The following is a 21207-nucleotide window of genomic DNA, read 5'->3' on the forward strand; positions in this document are numbered from 1 at the left end:
AGCTTGGTAAAAACATTACTTTTTAATTCTTAATTCCACTGCACATCTCTAAATATGTGTAAGATTACCATTGTATGGGGGAGGGAAGGTAAATGTATTTTTTGGGACAGAAACCCCTCGTTCAAAATTGATCTGAAAAATGTGTTCTTGAGTTTTGGCTCAGTATCAATATTGTCATTCAAAAGATTAAACTATAATGGTACTTTTCGGGATATCTGGAAATGTACATAAAAATACATGTTTAGATATTAGTTTATTCTTATAATATGAGTGGGATAGATACATGTATCTTCTTGATGGCTGATCAACAGCTCGCATATATCCTTTGGATATGCTTCAGATACCCATTCACATTGTAAATCTTCATTCCAGCATTGTATCACAGGGTCATCTTGTTCGATCATTGGTTTTGCAGATTGTCTCCCTATTGTTGCTACATTATTATTGCGTTTAATGTGCAGGAAAAGACTACTCAGGCAAGATGGTAATACAGAAAGAAAGTTTTGTTATTTTTCATCCCGATTAAAATTCCTCCAGAAGATCTTTCTTGTTGTGTCATCTACTGATGTAAGTCGGTTTTCACCGTACAAGGTACAAACAATTTTTTCTAAACCAGCAAGTACGTCATCAGAAACATCATTTGTCTATCCCAGCTCTTTAAAAATTGTTAGAAAGTTGGGATTATCTTGAAAAAGAAAGACAGATAGTCATTACAACTGAAAGCATGTACCATAGGCCGAAATATTCTCGACACTTTCAATACTAATCTTGATTGGATCAAAAAATATCAAGATTAGTATTGAAAGTATCGAGAATATCTTAGAACTGACAACCAACCACGAGGATAACAAAATATCTTACCTACTCCTCTTCGCATTGCAAATTAATGGAGGTGCTGAAACAAATTGTATTTTGCGTTCTTGCACTTGCGAAATAGGCATCCCAATCATTCTCTTCGCAAACGATGATCCAAATATACAAATTTTGATCGATAATGAGATGGGCAAAGGTAGAGAATATCGCGAAAGGCGACTTACATCAGCAGATGGGTGAAAAAATAACAGAACTTTCTTGCCGTATACGTGGTCTTTTGCTGCATGGCTGGAATGAAGATTTACAATGTGAATTGGTTTCTGAAGCATATCCAAAGGATATGCAAGCTGTTGGTCAGTTACAAAGAAAATATTTATCTCGCTCATATGAACTTTAGATTTTGAATCTTCTGATGAAGACAAAAAGAGAAATGGGGTGTGTTCGTTTCTGTTTTTACTGTAATTTCTAATCAGTTATGTTTGGCGAAATATGCCAGAAGTCTCATGTGAATGGCAATCGTTAGAGTCTGTTTTTTTGAGTCTACACCGATGGTATTTATTGCGCATGCTCTCCAGATCAGAATATAGCGTCACCATTTGACATGACTTTTGGAATATGTCTAGACCGGTTCTTTGAGTCCCTTGTTCCAAATGGCGCTGAAACGCATAATGATACACGATTCGTGTACCAATGGTGAAATGTTTATTTTGTCTTGAATATTGGATATCAGAAGCCCATCTTTTCCAGGTAAAATCACAACATCAATGTTGATTAGAATTGACAAATAATTCGTGTTTCAATGTCGAAGATTTTTGATGATATTGTGTTAGAGACTTAGCTACTTTAAGTTAGTGAAACGAAGAAGCCTATTGAATTTCAGCAATTTCTATTTATTACATCTAGAGTTATGGCCCTTGTTTCACTTAATTGAACCTTGTGAACCAGTGATGGGATTTCAAAATTTTTCTTGTCAGACATTTTACCGAAAATAAAGGGGCATAACTCTTATGCAGAAGAATTCATACAATTAAAAATCACGTCAACAAAACATTTAAATCCCGTACGTAATAAAAATTCATATTTAATTCCCGTATGGTATTCAATTCATACCATAATTAAAAATCACATGTCAACAAAATATTCAAATCCCGTACGTAATAAAATAGGCGAACCTCGCTAATTTTCATATTAAATTCCTGTACGGCATTCAAATTTATGTCATTACCATTCCTACAAAATTAAGCATTTTCGTAATACATTGAATGAAAGCTTGTCTCTGTTTATACGGCATGTTTAAGGCCATGAGACGAAGAAGCCTATTGATTTTCAGCGATTCCCGATAATTACTGCCAGAGTTATGGCCCTTGATCATTTCAAAAAATCTTGTGGACGCTCTAGAGGTCAAAGTTAATATCAGATTGACTTTAAATTTATACATAGTGTTTAAGGTCATGAGACGAAGAAGCCTATTGATTTTCGATAATTACTGCCAGAGTTATGGTCCTTGATCACTTCAAAACATCTTGTGGATGCTCTAGAGGCCAAAGTTAATATCCGATTGACTTTAAATTTATACACAGTGTTTAAGGTCAAGAGATGAAGAAGCCTATTGATTTTCAGCGATTTTCGATAATTACTGCCAGAGTAATGGCCCTTGATCACTTTGAAAAATCTTGTGGACGCTCTAGAGGCTAAAGTTAATATCCGATTGACTTTAAATTTATACACAGTGCTTGAGGTCATGAGACGAAGAATCATATTGATTTTCAGCAATTTCCGATAATTACTGCCAAAGTTATGGCCCTTAATCACTTTGAAAAATCTTGTGACCCTCTAGTTAAGCTAAAGTTAATATCCGATTGACTTTTAATTTACACACAGTGTTAAAAGTCATGCAACATAGAAGTCTATTGATTTTCAGTGATTTTCAATAATTACTGCCAATGTTATGACCCTTGATCACTTTGAAAAATCTTGTGACGCTCTAGAGGCTAAAGTTATCATTCGATTGACCTCAGATTGATACACAGAGTTTAAGGTCTTGAGATGAACAAGTATATTGATTTTCATTGAATTTTGATAACTTGAAATGAACCGCTAAATTCATGATATTAAATGTTTCGTATATTAACGTTAGCATGGGGCAGAACTTTATAAAAACCAAACAAATTCTAATGGTTTTCTGATAATTACTTAATGAGTTGTTACTCTTAATCAGATTTTAATGTATTAAAAATGTTTCATTACCGAAAAAAGTAAAAATATGCGACAACTCTTGTTGACTGCCCGGACAATTTAGCTGTTGTGGGCGTATGTTTCGTTGTCTGGCAACCTATCTTTAGAACCTTATGAACCCTCAAAAGACAAAAATTATAATGTCATCTGTATGAAATTGTCTGTTATAAATGCCCCCTAATTACCTACAAAAGAATAAATATGCGACAACCCTTGTCGACCGCTCGGACAATTTAGCTGCTGTGGGCGTGTGTTTTTTTGCCTGGCAACCTATCTTTTTTCCTTCCGTATATAAGTCGAAACGGAGTATCAGACGAAAGCCGGACTTGTGCTGAAAAATGTATCAAAAAATATGGTAATTTGAAACAGGGACGGATCAGCAGTAGTCGGCACGCTTTCATTATATGGTATTACGATGTCACATATTTTGTAGGAATATTATTGACATAAAATTGAATACTGTACGGGAATTAAACATGAAAAATGACGAGGTGCACATATCTTTTATTACGTATGAATTTGAATATTTATTGTTGACACATGATTCTTTATTGTGGTTTGAAAACGCCTGCTTAAATAACGATAAGAGTTATGCCCCTTTATTTTCAGGGAAAAAATGTCTGACAAGAAAAATTTTGAAATCCCATCACTGATATACAGAGTCGGTTAAAAGCCTGTTTAAATAACTGTGTTTTAAATAGTTATTTTTTTTATATTTTTTTTTTAAAGAATATTATGTACAACATCTTAAACCAAATGGTAGATTATTCCATAAAACAGGTTGCAGTAAATTTGACTATACACGTTTCTATGTATTCTATCTACATGCCCTAAAAGTTTTAACCATAAATTACCTTATTTTTCATTTTGCACAATTTTTTAAGTTTGCGAAAACAGTCAATTAATAAATCTATGAACAAAATTAACAACCATAATTCAGACTGTTTGGTTGAAATAAATAATCCATGTAGCGTTGTTAATTAGTTTCTTACTTTATGGCCCCTATCAGGTAGCAAAACACTGCATTTGTTACATAACATCTATATTAAATATAGGTCAACGTTTTCAAAAATTCTGATCAATCAACCATGACAAAAAGATGACAATATTTTTACCCATTATTAGAAATATAGACAGTGTTATTGATGAACTATTTAAATGTTCACATCACAATCACATCCCAAGTAATTATATCGTCTAGTTTAAATTGGAGCAGATCTTTTCATCCCAAGACCTAATTAAAAGCCTTCGTTCAGTAATCATAAGTTTATGGAACTTTAAAATCTTCGCTGAATCCACGGGATAGATACAAGAGAAATGTCGATCATAGCGAGCATACACGCCTATACAAAGACCTGCGTCGAATGATAATCGCACGGTAAAACAGTTTTACTACACGTACGTGTCAGGAAAAGCTTGCTGATCCTTGATTATACACCTTTTGGTGCAGTTATCACAACTATCGAGAAAACAAACCAATTAAATAATACACACCTTTGACATTCATTTTTTTACTGGTCGGTTAATTAACACCCACCATCGCAGAGTTTTTAACCCCTGGCTTCAATTAATTCACCTCTCAGTCAATTTCTCGCCCTTGTTAATTAACGCACCTTATTTACAATTTAAACACGGTAATGCCAAGTAATAATAGGGAAATTAATTTTCTTTCAATAGACGTACAAGTAACACCCCAGAACGAGATTTATATACGGTCCATGCACAGATTAGCCCCTTAGTAGTTCTCAGTGATGGTGGAATAATAAACACGATAGTGAGCGAAAACTCCTGTGTGTGCTTGAATATATGCGTACCGTACGTATATAAGATCTTATTTTTGGGATGTCTAGATTACCCACCGAATTCTGCATTTAGTTTATGGATTGCGATTAAAACTGATGTGGATATACTACACAATCCAGAATTTGAGAGTTTTAGACAAGTTCTTGATGATCATAAGTAGCATAACAAGGGGAAACCACGCCAAAATCCTGGCGTACTTTCTCAACCAGAACCAGGATCAAACTCCCGCACTCGCCTTAATCACTGACCTATTGAGGCCCTCCAACTTTTGTATGAAATAAGATTTTGTTTGAATGTAAGTTGTGTTCTGAAATTATAACTGACAGAGGTGATGGATGTTAAGTGTTACTTGTGCCCACCAATAATGGCTATAGATGAAAAATGTCTTTCACAAATTTCAAAAGGACATTCATAGCACAATTTAAGTGGATTTTGGAAATTAATTGCTAGTTTTAAAGTTAATGAAACTTACTAAATAATCCAAAACATAAAGTTTATATTTTTGTTAATTTTGTATTTGATAAAAATATCCAGCTTTATAGAATCCAAAGTCATAATTTTCTCATTTTATTCTTCCAATCCATTGAAAATTTTAATAATCCATTCGAAAGAACAACCTGCTACATCTATCATCTAATATTTTTATAGCTTCCAGTTTTATTTATCGTCTTTGTTATTAATGTACATCTTTTTTAGGGGTTTTTTTTTTATTATTTTGATGAAAATTAATTTACTTTCTGCTTTATATCTTTTTTTTAATTTCTTTTTATTTATTTTTATTTTGAGTGCTCAGAAAACATTGGTTATGATTTCGGAAGCACATGCATATTGCTTAAAAATTGTTAAGCATATCAGTGCAGTTGCTAATGAATAGACTTAAGATACCGGTCCTCATTTGTATCTTTTTAAAAGCAAATTTTTCTTATAAGCTTACTTTTTTTGTAAATTGGTTTTGTCAACCTTGTGTTTAACTAGAAACTTTGATATTAAGATTGTGCTTTGAAATTTTGATTCTGAAACACTCTATCTTTTAAAAAAAGTTTTTTTTAAATCACTATTTAGTTTGCATTTTAAGACTCTTTATTAATTTCAGGTTTCCTATGCTCGCCCAAGTTGTGAAAGCATAAAGGGAGCCAATTTGTACATAAGTGGCTTGCCTAAATCTTTGACTCAGTTGGATTTGGAGAAACTGTTTTCTTCTTCTGGAGTAATCATTACTTCAAGAATTCTATATGACCAAATTACAGGTACCTAATCATTTCTTGAAACTTGACAAAAACTGACTAAATTCAAACATTATTTGTAGGTGTCATTTGCAAGGCCCAGTAGTGAAACAATTAAAGGTGCTAACTTGTATATTTGTGGTTTGCCAAAGTCTATGACACAAAGAGACTTGGAACAGGCATTCTCCATCTGTGGCAAGATAATAACCTCGAGAATTCTTTACGATAACAACACAGGTCAGAACCGATCTTTGAAACTGTATGTATGCATGGAGAAATACTTGGCCCAAGAAGTATTTGCAGGGCTGTCACTCCCTTGTGTTTTGTTTTGTTTCCAACTAATCATTATGTACATTTTGTTCCCAGTTTAGAGGTTATTATTGTTACCTTCAAACCCTTATTTACTATTATCTTTTTGTTTTCATATGTGTTGTTTATTAAATTCAAAATTATTGGGTTTTGGGGGGTTTTTTTCCAATATTTTTTTGGGTGTTAAATTGCATGAATTTGAGATAAATTTACAAGTTGTTGTTTTTTTTTTTTTTTGTATTTTTTTAAATGTTAAACACATCACTTGATCTAATCTTGTATCTTGAAATACTACTCTCCATGAATGCTTTGAATATTGTGAGTGTATGGTATGATGTTCATTGAGAGTATCTTATAAAAGTATATATATATTTAGTTTATAGAAAGATTTGATACAAAGGCTTAAATATTTTAATTGTTTGGGTCTCATTATCATTATAGAAGTTTAAAATGTCTAATTTTCATATTTAATGTGGGATCTCCATCGAAAATGATTACACTTAAAGTAGCATGGCAAATTGGCAATTCATTTCTAACCACAAAAATTGAGACCATAATGATTATTGGTCTGCTGGCATGTAAAGAATTTGATAATTATAATTTTGTATGAAAATTTGGCTGCCAGATATTGCCGGTTTCTGTGTAGGATAGTCCGTCCGTCACACCTTTTGGAACACAAGGACTGGATTAATTATTAATCAGAATAAACATCTGTTTACTGTACCACATAATTGTCCCTTGTTTTTTGCCGAAAGCATTGGACTATTGAATTGCTTTGGTCTTTCTGTTTATCCATTTGTCACAGTTTTTTGGGACACACATACTAAACAGCAAAAAAAAAAAACGTCAGTACGATTTCAAAATCAGAGAGGCACTTTAATCAAATCATTCTAGAAAACGACTTACTAAATGGATCAAAGCAATTTTTGTGAACAGTATGTTGACACATTATTGATTAATTCATCACAATTCCAAGACATTACAAGAATGTTTATAGTCTGAACACAGTCTATACATCACTATCTGGTGTGTCCACCGCACGTGTCAATAACAGCAGAACAGCATCTGTACATGGCGTGGACCAGACAATTGATGAACACCATAGGCACCTGGAACCAGACTCGCAGAAAAGCCTGGCGCAATCCATCGGCTGTGTTTGGTCTCGGTAAGTCTCCTCTGAATTTCATCCCAAAGATGTTCAGTGATTTAAGTCTTGACTAAGGGCTGGCCAGAGCATAACACTGACGCCGTTCTGCTGTAGAAAGTCCCAAGTAACTCTGGCGGTGTGGCCACGGGCATTGTCATGCTAGAAAATGTCATTTCGATGACGTGTGAAATGAGGGATGACGTGGGGTCAGAAAGCTTGATCGATGTAGCGCAGATTCCACCCCAAACCATTATGCTTGGACATTCCCATTAGTCTCGTTCCATGACACATTGGTCAGAATAACGCTGGCCACGTCGACACATATATTATGGTCCTGCCATCTGCTGTTGATACACAATACAGTCTCTCATCTGAGAACCGAACAGTTCTCCATTGCCTGTGTCGCCAGTTCTGGTGTTGTTGGGCAAACTGTAGACGTTCACGTCGATGGTGAGGATTGGTCCACGGTAAGGTCTACGGCAATGGAATCTGGTGAGATGTCGGGCACTGTATTGTTACAGATGGGTCTTCCGTGTGTTCCCACCGTCTTACGTGCTGTCTCAGATGCCTGTGTGAAGGGATTCTGCACATGTGCTGTCGCACAGCATGGCGGTCTTATAATCCCTTGGTCTACCAATTCTGGGGAGATCATCCGTGGTGTTAGTGGCCCGAAAGAGTTGCTGAAATCTGTAGATGGTCCGAACATTGACCTGGAAGTGATTGGCAACGGCTTGGGCAGTGTGGCCAGCATGGATTCTTCCAAGTGCTCGGTTCCTCTGAGCAGTCGTGGGTCGTGGCATGCTGCTGACGTTGAGTGTGAATGATTCAAACAGGTATGGGGGTGCATTTTATAGGGCTGGTCCTGATGAACAACATGTGCAGCATGAGTTACATGAAAATCATGGAGAACACATTACCATCTCAGAAGTCCGGTTGCATTTTTGAGAACATTTCTTGGGTTCAATTCTGTGTTTGGGAAGGAGCCTTATTGCTCAGGTAAAGTTGGAGATGTGGTCACAAATATACAATAAAAACATTTGGCATGTAAGATACCAACCTGACGTTTCTTTTGCTGCTTAGTATATAACTTTGTTTCTAATTATGTGACCAGGGCTCACAGTGACTTTTAATTTTTTACGAAAAAAGATATGGTAATATTTATTATGTAAAAACATTTTCATATTTTTCTTCCAACTCAAATATTTTATCTACCAAAAATATGTGATAAAAAAATGGCATGTAACAATTGTATTTCTCATTATAAAAAAATTACCGGATATACAACAATTTACAAAATCAGATCTTATTTTTGGTGACTTAAGGCTTCACACACCGTATTGAACAATATATTTACAGTCAATCTCGTCCCAAGTATTGTCATTTTTATATGCCCACATGTGGACGTATATTGTCGTCACCCCCTGTCTGTCCACAATTTGTTTGTTGACACTCTACAGGTCACAATTCTTATCCGATTTTGACAAAACTTGAAATATAGGTCTATCTCACAAAGATCTCGGTTCCCGTCGATATTGGCATGTATCGGATTGAAACTACATGGATTATGGATCGAAACTTCATGGATTATGGCCCCTGATTGTACGAAAAATCACGTTTTTAGCTTGTGGACACTCTATATGTCACATTTTTGATCCGATTTAGATGAAACTTGAAATGCGTGTTTATAACCCAAATATCTTGTTTCCATTTTATCCCATTTAATAAAATATAAACGTGTGAATATATCATAGTTATACACTAATAATGGTTGAGTTCGAATTTCGTGAAAATCGGACAAATATTGTACTCTAATAGTGTAAAAATATGGTATATCAACGTTGTGGACCCTCTAGAGGCCACAGTTTTTATCCGATTTGGATGAAAATTAAATATAAAGATCGTGGTTCCTTTTGATAATCACACATATCCGAATGTAATTTCCTGGATTATGGCTTGTGGATTCTCTAGAGGTCACATTTTTGTTTCCGATTTTATAAACCGTTTAGATATATCACCATTCCACCATAATGAAGGTTGAATTGGAATTTCGCGAAAATCGAAATGAAACTGCCCGACAAATTGCTCTGTAACATTGGTACCGTTTAATCTAGCGTAAATAGCGTTAATTTCTACTCTGTGTCCAATTATTCGTAAATATTGTTGAATTTCGGCGAATAGTGCTCAATTTGTACTTCTATCGAATTTCAATCTCACTGTTTAATTTTGATTACCAAGCGTCCAATTAACTAGTGTTTAGTTTCTCGACACGTGTTGAATTATAAGCATCCCGTCTAATTAGGACGACTGTTTAATAATTAGCTGGACCGTTCAATTTCTCGAGCCGTGATTAAAATCAGTCAAGGTGTCCAATTACGCAAGGTGTTAAATTTTGTTGTCAAACATCTAATTTCACGTGCGATGTTCAGATATTACGATGTGTTTAGTTGTTGGTCATCGTTCAGTTTTGCAGCACAATGTTGAAATACTGTAATAAGTGTTAGTTTTAGTACTGACCTGTTGCAATACGGTGAAATATTATTTTTCAGGATTCATACGACGGCAGGTATCTGTAATGCCTGTCATTATCCGGGGATTATTTTTCAAGATCACTACGGTGAAACAGATGTTGGATTTTTAATGGTGATGGGACGGTTCCGAAGCAAAGCTTTCTTGAGATGCACATACCGTTTCATAAAACGTGTATTTATATATCGATTTAAAACAGTATTTCCCACACTGACAACACATCCACGAATGATAAATCTCACGCATCTGATTTACATGTGTACACGTCGACTCCCTACCCTGATTAAATCCTTTTGTTTAAATGTCTTTGCAATTAAGACTAACAGCATGGGTATTGCACCAATCATATATTACATAATATGGGATCAATAGAAAGCATTATCGGTTGAAGGTTAGTGCGATTATCTCGGGCAATAAACACAGAAGGCTTGTAGAATTAATACACATGTGTCAGAAGCTAACAATATGTCTATTGTGTCAGACAAAACGTGAACATAAACTAACAATTCGAACTCTTTATTTCTTTTTATTATTATAGAACGACGACCCTTTTTCGGTGAAGATCAAATAAAACCTACTAAATACATTTCATGCTTATATGTAACGCATAACAGGCCTCGGTGTAATTCTACATGCAAAATTAACGGTATTTATTTTTCATAAACAATCGATGTCAAAACGATATACTGCCACGATGTTATGAATGTTGAATATTTTCGCTAATAATACGGACGCGTTAGTCCCCGTTGTATAGTGAGAACACGCGTGTTCACATATTCTGCACAATATATATGCAGCTATATTTCCAACCAGTCATGTAAAGCTGCATGTCTAGAACATTTTAACAGACACGTATGCATAAGACTATACATGTATTACACAGTTTAGATATTTATGCTGTGTTCAAATTGTTTTGCATATTTACTGTATGAAGAGTGTATAGTTAATAATTACTCTTGAATTACGGCAAAGATAGACTTTTAAATTACAAACTATAATGGTATTTTGGTTATCGGTCTTACAAATAGAAATAAGACATAAATAGAACTTGCAACGGGATTCGAAAGCACTTTCAAGTCAGACATAAGCTCGTACTTACCGTAAAAATGAACTGATCGCAACACAAGTCTCCGATGTAAGAGAATATTAGTTAATTATAACCGCTATCAAATCCACACAAACGTCATTCCTTAAATAGCCCCAAGCCCTTTAACAACTTATAAAGCATGAATTTTCTGTTAGGCAATTTATACTACTCTTTGAGGTGCTTTATAACTATTGAAGAGGCCCGAATTCCCAAGATCTGGTTGTTAGATGTGTTTACTCTTGTGTGTTGATGGATAAAACAATCAAAATTAATATTTGTGTCTGTCCTAATTATTGGAAACGGAACGTTTTTTTTAAATTAGGATATTAGTGTCTATGGCATGAATACGGTAAGCAGTTTGTATTTGCAATTTACAAGTTGAATGGGTGTCAGTTAACCAGTTTATTAACCCGTTCAGCAGCAAACTCGTACACGGTTACGGTAATACTTGACTCGTATATAAATTGATTGGAATAAATTAGTTTTACTCATTGGTTGTTTATATTGTTTTATTTACCTAATAATCAACTAGCTTGGCTCGCCATCACGACAGAGAATAGTTCACCGATGTTTTTGTAATAAAGAACAATAGTATTGTTTGTTGATTAGCGTTATGATTTTAGACAAAATCATAATTTCACCAATGTTTTTTGTAATAAAGTAGACCCGTATTGTTTGTTGATTGACATTATCCCATGATTTAAAAAAATTAGCGATGGTTAATATTGGGTCAAAAATAATGTGCGCCGGAGCCCCTTTTAGATAAACAAAGTGGCTACGTGCATTTTTATTCTTTGATCTTTTATACACGGGACATTTCTGTTATTCAAACTAATCTGCACATGAATGACTACACAAGTTGACAGTTCATCATTGATTTGGGGTCCATGTGGGGTAGGCTCTTCGATCGAAAAACAGTTATTCTTTTCTAAATAAAACGAGTGCCTTGGATTTTTGTGTGGATTTGATAGCGGTTATAATTAACTAATATTCTCTTACATCGGAGACTTGTGTTGCGTTCAGTTCATTTTTACGGTAAGTACGAGCTTACATCTGACTTGAAAGCGCTTTCGAATCCCGTTGCAAGTTCTATTTATGTCTTATTTTTGTTTGTAAGACCGATAACCAAAATACCTTTATAGTTTGCAATTTAAAAGTCTATCTTTGCCGTAATTCAAGAGTAATTATTAACTATACACTCTTCATACAGTAAATATGCAAAACAATTTGAAATGAAATGAAATGAAATGGGGTTTAACGTCCTACTGGTCTGCTCCTATACTGGGCTAATGAAGACGGGCATACGCCATACAGTGTGCTATGAGGGAAATTTTGCCCGGGCAGCGGCACTATCGCCTACTCTTATATCGAATTCCAACTGCCAAGGGATCTTTTACGTGCATTCCAATGTATACACGGGACCTCGGTTTATCGTCTCATCCGAAGGACTAGACAGCTGTCCTTGTCAGGCCCTCCGTTCTGCACCACTGACAAGGGGAAACCACGTCGGAAAATCCAGATGAACTTTCTCGGCCAATGCAGGGATCGAACACCCGACCTCCAGGCTAGCGAGCCAGCGTCTTAACCACCTAGCCACCGTGGCTCCAAAACAATTTGAACACAGCATAAATATCTAAACTGTGTAAGACATGTATAGTCTTATGCATCTGTGTCCTTTAAAATGGCTGGTTGGAAATATAACCGCATATATATCGTGCAGAAAATGTGAACACGCATGTTCTCACTATAACGTGGACTAACGCGTCCGTATTATTAACGAAAATATTCAACATTCATAACATCGTGGCAGTATATCGTTTTGACATTGATTGTTTATGACAAATAAATACCGTTAATTTTGCATGTAAAATGACACCGAGGCCTGTATTTATGATATCCCCATTCTTTATTAAAAATTAAACTTAAACATGCATTATGCAAGAGCAAAATCTGCTAATTACAAGTCTTTGATTAGGCCTGAAATGTTATCTAAATTATCAATTAGACATTAATTAACTTGTCCACACCATAATTAACTCTCGATGTCAAGGCTAGCCTTCTATGTTGGCTGGATTAGATTCCTATATGGCGCTAACGGCTGTTTATATTAATGATTTTAGTAATGATGACCGAGACTATGCAAAAATTTCACCCGCTTCTTTCTCAGCTCATAGTGGATCAATTTGACTGAAATTTTCAGCAAATTACCTTTACACTATCTAGTTTTTAACTATTATAGCAAGAACTGCCATCTCTTTATCTTATCTCCCATAATGTATCTTTAAATATATGATACAATTCCTTTTTAAATTGGCTTTCTCTGAAATAAAGTTTGGCAAAGTTATGCGTTAAATATAAGCATGAAATGTTTTTAGTAGGTTTTATTTGATCTTCAGCGAAAAAGGGTCGTCGTTCTATAATAATAAAAAGAAATAAAGAGTTCGAATTATTAGTTTATTTTCACGTTTTGTCTGACACAATAGACATATTGTTAGCTTCTGACACATATGTATTAATTCTACAAGCCTTCTGTGTTTATTGCCCGAGATAATCGCACTACCCTTCAACCCAAAATGCTTTCTATAGATCTCATATTATGTAATATATGATTGCAAAGACATTTAAACAAAAGGATTTAATCAGGGTAGGGAGTCGACATGTACACATGTAAATCAGATGCGTGAGATTTATCATTCGTGGATGTGTTGTCAGTGTGGGAAATACTGTTTTAAATGGATATATAAATAAACATTTTATGATTGTGGACGAAACGGTATGTGCATCTCAAGAAAGCTTTGCTTCAGAACCGTCCCATCACCATTAAAAATCCAACATCTGTTTCACCGTAGTGATCTTGAAAAATAATCCCCGGATAATGACGGGCATTACAGATACCTGCCGTCGTATGAATCCTAAAAAATAATATTTCACCGTATCGCAACAGGTCAGTACTAAAACTAACACTTATTACAGTATTTCAACATTGTGCTGCAAAACTGAACGATGACCAACAACTGGACACATCGTAATATCTGAACATCGCACGTGAAATTAGATGTTTGACAACAAAATTTAATCATGGCTCAGGAAATTGAACGGTTCAACTAATTATTGAACAGTCGTGCTAATTAGACGGGATGCTTATAATTCAACACGTGTCGAGAAACTAAACACTAGTTAATTAGTCGCTTGGTAATCAAAATTAAACAGTGAGATTGAAATTCGATAGAAGTACAAATTGAGCACTATTCGCCGAAATTCAACAATATTTATGAATAATTGGACACAGAGTAGAAATTAACACTATTTACGCTAGATTAAGCGGTACCAATGTTACAGTGTTGGCCCGCTCTCTGTACGCATATTGTGTATAAGTATGTAATAGAAAGGTTATAGACCCTCTAGAGGTCACAATTATTATCCAATTTTGATGAAACTTAAAAGATATCTTTATATTCCAAAAATCTCAGTCCCTTTTGATATTTGCACATTTCAGACCATAACTGTCTGGATTATGGCCCCTGATTTTAACAAAAATTTCTTTTGTTTTTAGCTTGTTCTCTAACCATCTCTTGCAAAATCTGGGCGTATTCTGCCTGGCAGCCGCTGCATCTAGTTTTCTTTGAATTTAAATTTTGCGTGTACAAAATAGACCTGTTGTTAATCACATTATCAGAATCTGAATCACTGATAGAAATTTCAATTTCATTTGTAAGAGATGCTTATAATCCAGCTCTTTGTTCACTTTGGAACATTCTGGTGACGGTAATGAAACAAATGCCAGACCGTTTTCTCGCTCGAGAATCGTCGCTGTTCAACTCGTTACTACTTTTCTGACCCATAGTGATAATATTATTTGAATTAATAATATACAATTAGGCATACTTGTATATTTTACATGCCGTATGAAGCCACATTAAACGAAATTCAACTATCAAAACATTTAATTCTCTTTGAACAGGGTGTCCATCAAATGGGCACAAAGCCAGACCCAACTTTTCTATAGTAAAATTTTGCGTAGAATATGATGCTGAGTGGGAATCAGTCCGCCGTTAAGGCGTTTTCGAGATATTCGGGGTCAAATGAGGTCATTTGCACTGAAAGTGAATGCGCAGCCATTCTTATATATCATGAAAACATGCTGAAAATGATCGAAATTAATCACTCTTTCAATACAAATGTAAACTTGCTAAATTCACTTCTGTTCTTTGTGACCCCGGAGGTCAAAAGTTCAAATTTTCCATTTTTATACGCCCACATTGAAATGTCGTCGTATATTGTCGTCGCCCCCGTCCGTCCGTCCGGCGTCCACAATTGCTTGTGGACGCTCTAGAGGCTAAAGTTAATATCTGATTGACTTTAAATTTATACACATTGTTTAAGGTCTTGAGATGAAGAAGCCTATAGATTTTCAGCGATTTCCGATAATTACTGCCAGAGTTATGGCCCTTGATCACTTTGAAAAATCTTGTGGACGCTCTAGAGGCCAAAGTTAATATCCAATTGACCTTAAATTTATACACAGTGTTTGAGGTCATGAGACGAAGAAGCCTATTGATTTTCAACAATTTCCGATAATTACTGCCAGAGTTATGGCCCTTGATCACTTCAAAAAATCTTGTGGACGCTCTAAAGGCCAAAGTTAATATCCGATTGACTTTAAATTTATACACAGTGTTTAAGGTCATCAGATGAAGAAGCCTATTGATTTTCAGCGATTTCCGATAATTACTGCCAGAGTTATGGCCCTTGATCACTTTGAAAAATCTTGTGAGCTCTAGAGGCTAAAGTTATCATCTGATGGACTTCAGATTGATACACAGAGTTTAAGATCTTGAGACGGACAAGTATATGGATTTTCAGTGAATTTTTATGACTTGAACAGTTAATTACTTCATGAATTGTTACTCTTAATCAGATTTTAGTGTATTATAAATGTTTCATTACCGAAAAAAGTAAAAATATGCGACACCACTTGTTGACTCCTCGGACGATTTAGCTACTGTGGGCTTATGTTTCTTTGCCTGGCAACCAGTCTTTATATTTTACGCTGACATTTATTGCATTAAATCTTCCGAGTGCAAAAACAGAAAATTGGACCTTTTGACCTCCGGGGTCACAAAGAATAAAGTTGAATTTAGCAAGTTTACATTTTTATCGAAAGGGGGATCACGTGGCTAAGTGGGTAAGACGCTGGCTCGCTAGCCTGGAGATCAGGTGTTCTATCCCTGCATTGGCCGAGAAAGTTCATCCAGATTTCCGGCGTGGTTCCCCCTTGTCAGTGATGCAGGACGGAGGGCATCACATTGGAATGCACGTAAAAGATCCCTTGGCAGTTGGAATTCGATATAAGAGTAGCCTGTAGTGCCGCTGTCCAGGTAAAATTCCCCGTGAAAATCAGACCAAAACTGCCGAACAAAATGAGCGCCCCTTTCACGGAAATAGTGTAAAAGTATGTAATGCCAAGGTTGTGGACTTTCTGGAAGTCACCATTTTTATACGCCCACATTTTCATGTGGACATATATTGTCGTCGCCCCTGTCCATTCGGACGTCCGTTGTGGACACTCTACAAATCACAATTTTTATCCAATTTCAACAAATCTTGAAATATAGCTTTATCTCCCTACGATCTCGGTTCCTTTTGATATTGACATGTATCGGATGATAACTTCATGGATTATGGCCCCTGATTGTATGAAAAATCGCGTTTTTAGCTTGTGGACCCTATAGAGGTCACAATTGTTATACGCCTACATTTTCATGTGGACGTATATTGTCGTCGCCCCTGTCTGGACAGTCCGTCCACAATTGTTTGTGGACACTCTACGGGTCACAATTCTTATCGATTTCAACGAGATTTGAAATATAGGTTTATTTCCCTAAGATCTTGGTTCCTTCAGTGCTTCACGTTTAAAAAAAAATAGAGGAGCCATAAAAAGCTCTTCTAAAATTACAACAGCTGAAAATCGCTCCTGCAAAAATAGCACTTCTCAACTCTAATCCATTATTTAGAAGGACCATTCATGTATTTCATACTATACTTTGACCATAGATGAAGCCATTTATTGACCATTAATACTTAGAAAATGTTTCAATATTTATTAGAATAAATAAAAAGAAAAATGAAATTTCAGTATCAATCTTTCACTCCTACACTGACTTGATGAAAACCATAAACAAAAAGTCACAGAAAAAATCTTAAGTTTAACTTTGACGCCCTGATAATTTAGGCACAAAGTCTGCACCGTAACAATTCGATGTTTCCCCGTTTTGTCTCCAATGAAAATATAAACATTGAAAAAATTCAGAACAATGTTCGCAAATAAAGTTTATGTATAATTACTATAATTTACAGGACAATTTGAGAATATTAAACAATTTGGTAAAAAGAGTATTTTATACATACATGTATATAATTTTTAGCGTAAATAAGTCGGAATGTGAGAAATGAATTCCAGGGGGCGCGATAAACTTCCTCTGCACGTGATTAATAATAGTATAGTGTCATGTACAGGTGCAACGACGTGTTTGATATTCCATTTTATACCGATATTTTAGAATCCGAATTCTACATATTTCTCAACGGCAGGGTCATAGACCTCTAATTTAAACTTAAAACATGATTTGAGACGCATGTTTTACTAAGCGGAATCCACATCAAGACTTACAGCTAGTGCGGCGATTCGCGCGAGGAAATTAATTACGATATTCACATGGATCAAAATAAGAATCAAAACCATTTGATCGTGTTTGTGTGCATGGATAATGTGTGACGTGGAAAATTATAAAGGACAGGTCAGTTACTAAAGCGATATTTCGAGGCCTGTCTGATTAAACTCTATATTTATTTCTATTTATGTAAATTATTTTCTTTTTTGAAAACCATTAAAAAACACACACACACACTTAGGCCTATAGGCTACTTATTATAGAAAATTGAGTGAGAAGCTCGAATCCTCGATGCAATTAACTGTGTACGTGATCAATTGAACATTTGGAAAACTGTTCTGACTATTTTCTTTCTTTTTTGTACGTATTTATTTTAAGGTTCAATAATTATTCTGATTCGACATAATCATTGTTTTGTTGGTCATATTCAACCAAGAGGAAATTTCAAAACGGTTGAATGTTCGCTACACAACTATTTTTTTCATTGGTTAGAGGGCTCTAACCGCGGGAAAATTTACTGTTAATATTGGCTGACAGCATGCATGCACGAATCAAACAATCTTATTTGCATATTGCATGCTTTATAGTATCATGGCTGGATCGGTAACCTCAACGACCAACATGTATTACCTTTTATTAGTGTGTTACTGAGTTTGCCATTATATACAATAAAAATACGGAATATTTTCACGTTTGAGCGTGTCCGCGAGAGCACCATGCAGGGGGTGATAACCCTTGGGTCAGGGATTTGGACCAAATTTTTGCTGTGAAATGGGTTAGTACCCAGATACATCCCCCCAAAATATTAGATGGATTCAGTTAATACCGACCTGGAAAATTGGAAAAGTATTTTTTAATCGAAAAATAAGCCAAAAATAGGCAATTTTGGATCCAAATTTGAATGACCTGCTATTCGGACAATAACTGATTTGGATAGTCAAAATTTTGGGCATTAGTGGGACCACTCAGGTTCCTCCTTCACACTGTGTTTGAAGTTTCTACTGCTAATGATACCTTTGTACTGGTCGGATACCCACCTCTCTCTGAAAATTGAATTTAATGAAAACCAATGTTTAAGAGGCTATAGCTCGTTCTTTGCAGGGACTAGGACCAAAGTTGAATGTTACCCACAACTAGCAACCTTCCTACTAACAAAATAAAAAATAAAAATGACCGGAACATAATAAAAACAGGAGAAATATATTAAAAACACCAAAAATTAGGATAAAATGTCCCGTCTATCAATACCCCAGATGACGTATATGTATGGACATCTTTACAAATTTGATATATTCCATTTAGTCGTTAGCAAGGATGATTTAAACATGAGATTTAAAGTCCACTGGACACAAACTAGGTCATTTTGGGACTAGCATAATATGGTGATGCATACTGTATCTATGGACATCATCACAAAGTTAATATATTCGTTAACAAGGGTGATTTTGACTTAAGAGAGAGAAATGGGGTTTAAGGTCCACTCAACACAAACTAGGTCATTTTGGGACTAACATATGGTACAATTTTACTTCAATAATACACTTGTGGGAAAAGAGAATATCCATGAGGTTGGACAAACAACACCACACCATGTCACCGGCATGCTGTCACACCACTTAACTCAATGACAGACCTTAGGATCTAAAGTCTATGTGTTAGACCAGGGACAAGTTTCATGAATGTCCAATGCAATTTAAACAGAACAAATCGTCTTCTATAAATATGATATAATGAAAGGTGAAATATGATACACGATTCAGTGTAAGCATATTTTAACTCTTGGGTAAAAGAAGTGTCTCTGAGGGATGTACATGTTCGCTCATGTAACAGATTTTAAGGACAAGGGGATTGTAGATGATCCAGTGACAGCAAGACGACTATACAACACCTTTTCTACCAATGTTCCTTGTGCCAAATAGGTTATTTTGGTCAAACATATTTTAGGAATCAGACCAGCTTATTCCCATCTGTATTTAGGAGCCGATCATTGTATGGAAACATTTGGACGTTTTCATGGAGAGGCATTACAGATCGGGAGGCTATGATAATTCCATATTGAAATCCCTGAAGGAGAAGAGGTCAAAAACAGTACTACAAAATAAAACAGTACTCTGTGGTCCAAAAACCTTGAAGGAAGGTCAGAGAGCATTTACACTGGAACGTAGGAATCTAAATAAGTGAGCACTTCTGCTCGAACGTAGGTATATGTAGGAGTTTGGCACATGCGGTCAACATTATCCTGGAATGCCATAAATCCTGTTGTGATCTATGCCATGATTCAGAGATTTCAATACCAGACATTAAATGTCCCTACATGAACACTTCTGAATGTTTCTTCTTATGGTTCTTCTTTACATGAGAAGGTGTACAAATTAAAAGATATCAAGTTTATGATAGTCATGTCAGTCAAATTTATACAATGATCTGCTCATGAATACAGATCTTATTAACAGTGGTCTGATCCCTGCAAAATTACACACCACTTATGACTCTTCCCTATGGCTATCAAGCAAGCGTGAAAGTCAGATTTTGTCACAAAAATATTATGATTTTAAACAAAATGATGTATTTGACACGATTCACGTTGAAATTACGAAATATTACAAGTAATGGTGATGATCAGTAGTCATTTGAAGATAATCGTTAGTCATTGCTGAAAAGGTGCTGCTTTGGTTAAATTGTGCTAATATAAAAGCTTGCTATGCCAGTCCTTGCATGTATGCACTTCCGTGCTACTAACTACTGAATACAGATGAGAATAATCGTTGCCTGATCCTGCAAAATTATACACCAATTAAGCCCCTTTCCTAATATGACCGCAAACGTCCGATTTTGTCACAAAAACTTCATGATTTTTAACCAAGATAGTATATTTGGCACAAGGAACGTTCAAGTAACAAAAAATAGTACTAATGTTCATAATCAACGGTCATTTGAACTCTTGAAAATAGTAGTCGGTTATCAGTGAAAAGACGAATTTCGTGGAAAATACCGTTTTTACACATTTTCAGAATATTACAGCACTCTAGTGGGTTGCGTTCCGGTTAGTTTTTTTCTTTTGACATTTACTTTGAGAAATGCCCTTCACAACCACACCAAGCAATTCTATGTCAGACCTGTAAAGAAGCAGCTACATGCGTTTTAGGATAGCATAGTTTTAAACATATGTAAAATTACCACTTTATGATCACTCACAGAAAATTCCACATGATTCATTCATTCCCAAACGACTGCAGGATTTTAAGACGACTACTAGGCCTATCATACCTGACCAATATCAAAAATTTAGAGAAACAACATTTCGGGTAGGAGCGTTTTGAAATTAGGGTAACAAATTGGTCGAAATATGTCAACTTTTACCCCAAAACAACAATTTCCAGTTATACCGGAAGT

General features: G+C 35.4%; 1 protein-coding gene across 3 annotated transcripts in view; it reads left to right on the forward strand.

Annotated features, from left to right (window-relative positions):
* The window catches only part of LOC126817160 (ELAV-like protein 1), a 197990-nt gene that overhangs the window by 108497 nt on the left and 68286 nt on the right, over positions 1–21207 (forward strand). For 2 of the 3 annotated variants that reach the window (XM_050544009.2, XM_050544006.2), the window contains exon 4: positions 5945–6098. In XM_050544009.2, the coding sequence (XP_050399966.1) occupies positions 5945–6098 (154 nt within the window). Of the gene's footprint in view, positions 1–5944; positions 6099–6157; positions 6312–21207 lie in introns of all 3 variants that reach the window. The other variant, XM_050544007.2, reaches the window with a different exon arrangement.

This window comes from Patella vulgata, chromosome 4 (genome assembly GCF_932274485.2).
Source record: "Patella vulgata chromosome 4, xgPatVulg1.2, whole genome shotgun sequence".
NCBI lineage: Eukaryota > Metazoa > Mollusca > Gastropoda > Patellidae > Patella > Patella vulgata.